The sequence below is a fragment of the Paramisgurnus dabryanus genome, chromosome 6 (genome assembly GCF_030506205.2).
Source record: "Paramisgurnus dabryanus chromosome 6, PD_genome_1.1, whole genome shotgun sequence".
NCBI lineage: Eukaryota > Metazoa > Chordata > Actinopteri > Cypriniformes > Cobitidae > Paramisgurnus > Paramisgurnus dabryanus.
The window spans coordinates 38,456,445-38,463,656 of NC_133342.1; the positions used below are offsets into that span (position 1 = coordinate 38,456,445).

Genomic DNA, 7,212 nt, shown 5'->3' on the forward strand with positions numbered 1-7,212 from the left:
TCTGTGGAAAAGTTAATTTATAGTCACTCATTATGCAAATCACATAACGGTACTGGAGGTTTTGAGTGACATTAAAATGACCCCATTGGTCAGTGCAACGCACTGTGAGAGTTTTGTGCTTTTCTCCGCCTTTGAAAAAGATTCCTCGACAGTGATAATGCTGTTTCAACCGCAAAATATGGACACATCCAACTGTTGGATTTAAATGAACTGGACTGTTTTAACCCAGTAGGTCAAATATGGACATTCTTTAAATGAAACCAAGAGTTAAGGTTTGTCCATATTTTACCCAACCATGCAAAATAGTTCAGAATAGTTCAATCAACTTAATTATTAAAATAAGGAAAATTTGCATCCATGCAATTAGTTTAGGTCTGTACAACAAGAATAGAATAAGTTCATTTAAACAAATAATCTTTTGTTACACCACTTTAATAAATGTAAATGATTGGGTTGTGAGCAATAAACTTCAATAAAATGTTTAGACATATTTAGTTCTGGTCTGTTCAGCAAGGACAGAACAAGTTAATTCAAACAAACAATGTCTTGTTGAAACAACTTGATCAATGTCAGTTCCATTATCATACTAATTAGCACATGTTGGCTAATAATAATTACATATTTGAAAAAACACATTAAGACAGTTAGTGCTCATTGAGTGAAGTATCTCACAACCCACAACCTGCACAAGCATCACTCGTCTGCACAATGATGGTAACCAAAAAACTTGAAACTCCCAGAATAAAATGCATGTGTGGGAATCAAATTGTGCTGACTTAAAATGTGTAACATTGTGTCCTACCAATAGTCCTGGTTTAATCTAAACCCTGTCTGGGAAACCACCCCATAATGTTTCATTATTTAATTTATAGTTTGTTTTATGTTCTTTCATTTAACATTGCTCTGGAGATACAGGATTTCACGCTGCCATGATAATTAAACTCTTTAATAATTAAAATTGATACAAAGACTTAGCAGTGACTTACATCAAGTGCTATAATTTTCAGTACACCCCATCATGGCTCTTAACCAAATGCATATAATTGGCTCTAAAGCTCTTTTGTTTCATCTCCTGTGCTGTGATTTTTAGCCAATGATGTTGGTAGCAGGGTTCAGTTTTCCCATTTAACCTTAATGTTATAACAAATGCAAGGTCAACGCCTAAAGCAATATGATATAGATATTAAAATCTAAATGTTAATATATTTTTTATTCTTATTTATAAAACATTTTGTTACAGGCTGTTTGTTGATTTTCTTGTTTTGACTATTATGAAAACCAGTCACATACACTGTTATAATGTGTTGGTGATGATAAAAGTGACCAAACTATATAAACAAAACTTGGTCATGGAAAAATCTCTGAACTCTTGGTATTTTGTGAGTTTGTACATGAGTGTAATTACAGTAAAACCTTCTTATCACCACTTAAGAATTAAAGGGCACAGGGATTTTTGTTCAGGTCACTATGGCAACGGAAAGGATGATGGAAAGGTTCCAGGACTGCAGACGGCTAAACAGAGGTTGACTGATCTATAAACGCCTGAGATTTATATATGCATGTGTGTAAAAATGTTTGTTGTACAATGTGGCCATGCTAGAAATCACTACATGTCCACCTCAATATTTTACAGTTTCACTCAGATGTTCACCTTTTGTGTTTAGTTTTTCTTTGGATGTCTTCGTTCAGCACCGTTCAACACTTTGTGTAAATCTCCTGGGTGAAAGTTTGGCTCAGTTTGATCTCTAATGACTGTGTGGTCTGTTAACAAAATGAGGTTTTGTTCAAGTCTCACAGTCACATTTACATTTATGCATTTGGCCGACACTTTTATCCAAAACATTTGTTGTGTTTCCTGCTTGAACCCATAATATGTGTGTTGTTAAAACAATGGCAAATGAGCTACAGGAACTTTTATATTGTTAATACATTCCCAGGCTTAAGCTGATGAAAATTTTTATAATATTTATATTTATAGATTTGAACCGAATTCTAACACCCAATATATTGTAATTTTTACTATATATAGTACTTTTTGTTGTTTGGAAAATTATGTTTTATTCTCTTTTTTCATATCCACATTGTAAAAAAATACTTAATGCTATTATTTATATAGAAAATCTCAAAAAGTCATATAATATCATATTGTGTCTAGCTCTATACCTCGATCAGAAAACAGTGAATGCTTGTCAGCTGCTCTTGTTTTAAAATGTCAGGCACAGGTAGATTTCACTTCTGAACTGCTTCTACTGAAAAACTTCATTGTCAAGCTGTTATACTGTGGTAACAAGGCTACAAAGACATGCAATAAAGAACAGGAGGTCCTGCAGAGGTCACCTATACCTAATAAATTTGCATTAATGATTATATTTAAATGTACTTATCCTGAAGAAAGATTTGCCATGTCATCAAGATTTATCCACTATTGCTTTTAAATGTTTAAAATTACATTATCCAAATATTAGACATGAAATGAGAAGGTTGTTGGGTGTTAGCCTATTTTGCAAGAGCAATGAGCAATAATACAATGAGCCAATGTTATTTATTCTGGGATTATTGTTGTTGACAGTAACCTCATTATTGCCTTTTTCAAAACAGTGAAATTCCCAGAATTCCTTAAAAAATGTCTAAATGTCTTTTCGAAAGACAATGCTCTGGTTTTATATATATATATATATATATATATATATATATATATATATATATATATATATATATATATATATATATATATATATATATATATATATATATATATAGTTTCCAGTAAAAATATCTTAAAATTCTTAAATTAAGATGTTTTTTCTTGATGAGCAAAATGACCTAGGAAAATAAGTCTAGTTTTTAGACAAAAAATATATAAACTTTAAGTAAATTAGTGCTTAAAACAAGCAAAAAAATCTGCCAATGTAATAAGAAAACTTGTTGAAATAAGTTTACTTTTTCATAAACACTTAATTCAAGAAACTTAAAGACTATTATTATTTATTTATTTGCATAAATAAAAACTAGTCTTATTTTCCTAGTTCATTTTGCTCATCAAGAAAATACATTTTAATTTAAGAATTTTTAGATATCTTTACTGAAAACAAGACAAAAATAATAAGTAAGAAAGTCATTTTTTGCAGTGTGACTGTGCACTGTCAGAAAAAAGGTACAAAGTTGTTCTTCTTTCTGTTGCTGGGGTACCCTAAAAGGTACCTTTTTGTGCCTTTATGGGTATAAAACACATTGAAATTTTGTACTTTATGGGGTACAATATTATACCCTAAGGACCAATTGTGTACCTTAGGGAGCAATTTTAAACCAGTAAAATTTTAGGGGTACAACACAGTACAGGTACAAAATATATCCTTAAGGAACAGTAGTTTACCCCACAAGGTACAACATTGCATTATGTTTATACCTGTAAAGGTACAAAACGGTACCTTATGATACCACACCAGCGAAAAAAGTTTTGTACCTTTTTTTCTGACAGTGTGTGTACACAGACTATAAAAGTCTGTAACTGTGGATGTGGAATGCTGACCTACATCACAGGAGTGAATGGAGTTATCTGGGCAGAAGAGAATTAATTGCTTATACAGCAAGCTTTAGCACACACAAAAACTGCATACACAACTACACAACACTGCATACACGAACACACAAACACTGCATACACAACCACAAAAACACTGCATACACGAACACACAAACACTGCATACACAACCACACAAACACTGCATACACAAACAGCTTGCATGCTTTGCATTCCATTACACGTATGATCACAACTGTGCATTCATTAAGTGTATATTGCTGTAAATGTACTAGACTAGCCTGATTACCGTAAATGTATTAGAATAGTTGTCTGTGCATTTACAGCAGCTTATGTTACTCAGTGGCTAAATGGAAACTGTAAGGTTTAGGTTTGATTTCGGACTGCTTTTATACTTAATAGCATTAGGATGCATAAGCTGACCTTCCGCTATTGCATTATATCAAAACTTATTGAACTGTGTAATAAAAAAAGTACAGTAGGAAAACAATTACAATACTTGCAAAGTTAATATAGGCATGGTCATTTTATGAAAACATGATGTTAGTGTACTGTAAGATTGTGTTTTGGCGCCCCATAGTGGCCACTCTTTTATTTCACTGATACGTAATGGCTACGTCGTTTACCAGGTGCCAAATAAAAATGCTAACATCTGATTTTTCGTTTATTTCTCATAATAGCTGCATGATATTCAGTGACCTTCATAAATATTAATATTCCATAAAAATTTAGTTTAAGTGTTTGTATTAATTTTCCTTATAATATCCATTTTGAATAAAGATTTGGCATGAGACGTTGCTTCAGAATTATGTTGTTATGCTTAAATTATTATAATAATGAACTTAAAAAAAGTTTTAATGACAAAAGATGCCATCCTCTACTAATTTCCGCATAGTATACTTATCATAAAAGTACTTATGTGTACTTTACATTTATTTATAATGGTAAAAAGCCATCAATGTTTTGTTTCATGTTTATACTCCTGTTTAATAGTTTTAAATAAATGTAAGCAGGTTTATAACATGTCTCATGGCAGAGTGTCAGCATCAGAAAAGCAACTTATTGGTGTTTTTTAGGACCTTACAAAAATAGTTCACCCAATGTATAACTGTTCACAAGCGTCTTCCCACCCTCACCCCGCCCCTTATCGATTTAAAATCGCAGTCCCCATTCATTATCGCTGTAGAGAGCAGAGTAACACCTCTTTTCCCATTGGAGAATTTTCCTTATTAAAAAAAAATCTATTCAAAGAAAACCCCAACAACCCCCCACCCCATTTTCAATCTTTTACTTGCCCGTGTCGCGCTTTTGCGCCGGTGGACCGTACCACTTCTTTCATCAGAGGGGGGTGCACGCGAGCGCTCATTAACTTCAGCACCTGGACAGCGATCGTACCGGAAACCCTCCTCTTGTCTCACTGTAACAATGCGAATCGTGCGACCGTACGACCGTTCATTGAAGCGATTTTCTGCCAGTACCTGCACTGAGAAACAATGCGTCTCTCGTCGTTTTTGTGGGGTTTTTGTTGCTGGGTAATATAAGACGCTGGCTGTATTGCGCACGTCGCGCGCTTATATCTCTGAAATAGCACAGACGGGCTTCAGTTCTTCCGTACAGGGAGGGGTGTGAGTGAACGCCGTGATTTTCTTTGTTTACACCGGAATTAAAGTGAGAATGCGACGGATTGTCGGACTGCAGGTGCCTGTGATATTGTGGATCTTTAATGTTTATGTGAAGCTCAGTTCTGGAGCCCGTAAGTACACGAGTATTTATACTGTATGTGTGTGTGTTTAATGTTCTTATTATGCGTCAGCGTGTGACTTTTCACCTACTATTTAGCATCACATTTTATTGTTTTGACATTACGTCCGCATAGTTTATGCCGAAGGAAACGCAAAACAGTTGAAATATAGATTATTGAACACAAATGTACATAAAATGTCTTGGAAGTGGATTTCAAGCAGCCCTACGGTCGCGTGAGATGTCATGCTGTAATGCTCTCCTGGTTGAGTGGGAGTATCATGATATATTTTAGCATACTGCTGTGATTTGTATGGGTGTTTGATAAGCTTTGTTTATGATTGTGAAGTACAATACTTGTAATGTGCAAACTCAAACTCAAAAAAAGTTTTGCCCAAAAATCAAAAATGGATAAGTCAGATGCATCAAGATCACTGCATTGGAAAGTGCTAATGGTTCTTGCTACTTTAGTGATTAATTTACCTGACCTTTGAAATAAATCAAGTACTATTTTTTAAACTAAGAACTAAATGACTTGAACCTTTTTGCTTTGCTTTTCAAGTTTTAAATAGCCTATTTATTAGTCCTGTACAGATTTTTCAGTTTTCCTTTGGCTATAATAAATCAATAGGATATATTGCATCACTTAAAGGAGACATATCATAAAAAATCTGACTTTTTCCATGTTTAAGTGCTATAATTGGATCCCCCGTACTTCTATCAACCTAGAAAATGTGAAAAAGATCAACCCAGTAACTTAGTTTTGGTAAACCATTCTCTGCAAGCATGTGAAAAAATTGGTCATTGAAATTTGGCTCCCCTTGTGATGTCAGAAGGGGAAAATACCACCCCTTAATCTGCACTATCCAACCACAGCACTGTCATTTAGTGCATTTTAAAGGACACACCCAAAAACGGCACATTTTTGCTCACACCTACATAGGGGCAATTTATAGTAAATGATCTATATGGTATTTTGAGCTAAAACTTTACATATGTGCTCTGGGGACATCAACAATTTATTTGACATCTTAAAAAAGTCTTGTGAAATGTCCCCTTTAAAGGCAGGGGCATGATTTTTTAAAACACTTTGAAAAAGAAAGTTGGGCCGAGTACCAAAACAGACTTGTAGCCAATCCGCAGTAAGGGGCGTGTCTACTAAGCGACATCGTTGCCTGGGTTGCGTATGTGTGGGGTGGGTCTATAAAAAGAAGGTCCAGATTCTATTTTGGTAGGGGTGTGTTTGTTTAGGTGATTTCAAATATCAACATTGGCAAATATCAAATTATCTTAAATCTAAAATCACAAAATAACTCAGTTGTGATTTTATGGATTACGGTTCTTAAATGGCTTTTTATCAGGGTGAAAGGTTTGATGAAAAAAAGGTTGCAAAAAATGTTGTTTCGAGGTAGTCTATAAAAAGGAAAGCCAAAACATTGTTTAAGTAGTCTTGCAATGAGAAAAATGGCACTTTGGCATCACTGTGAAAACTTTGTGGCATGTTTCCTTTAAAAAGTGTCTGTCTCATTTATCTACAAATTTAGTTTCCTTTTAACTTTAGCTCTAGTTTATAATTGTTATATTAAGACATTTTATAACAAAGCAGCATCTTTATTGGTCATATAATCTTACAGAACTTCTATGAAAACATTTTCATTAAAATAAATACAATCCCATCCATAGAATAGTGATACATATTAAATAAAAAATTAAAAACAATTATTATTTGTTTTGAATAGTATTTGAAGATTTATTGGTTGTTTTAAAAATAGATTTAGGTTACGCCCTAACAAGAATCATATGTCAGTTTAAGTAAATCAGCATCCATTTGTTTTGCTCTCCTTGCTTTAAGTTTATACCACACAGTCTATACATAGGCTTGCTCGCAAAATCCAAACTGGTATCATGTGCACTGTAGTAATAAAACATT

At 33.7% G+C, this 7,212-nt stretch overlaps 1 protein-coding gene across 1 annotated transcript in view; it reads left to right on the forward strand.

Annotated features, from left to right (window-relative positions):
* The first annotated feature begins 4,923 nt into the window (after positions 1–4,923).
* The window catches only part of cntnap2b (contactin associated protein 2b), a 48,897-nt gene continuing 46,608 nt past the window's right edge, over positions 4,924–7,212 (forward strand). Inside the window, exon 1 of the mRNA XM_065276693.1 lies at positions 4,924–5,295. Coding sequence (XP_065132765.1) covers positions 5,217–5,295 — 79 coding nt within the window. The 5' untranslated portion in view covers positions 4,924–5,216. The remainder of the gene's footprint in view (positions 5,296–7,212) is intronic.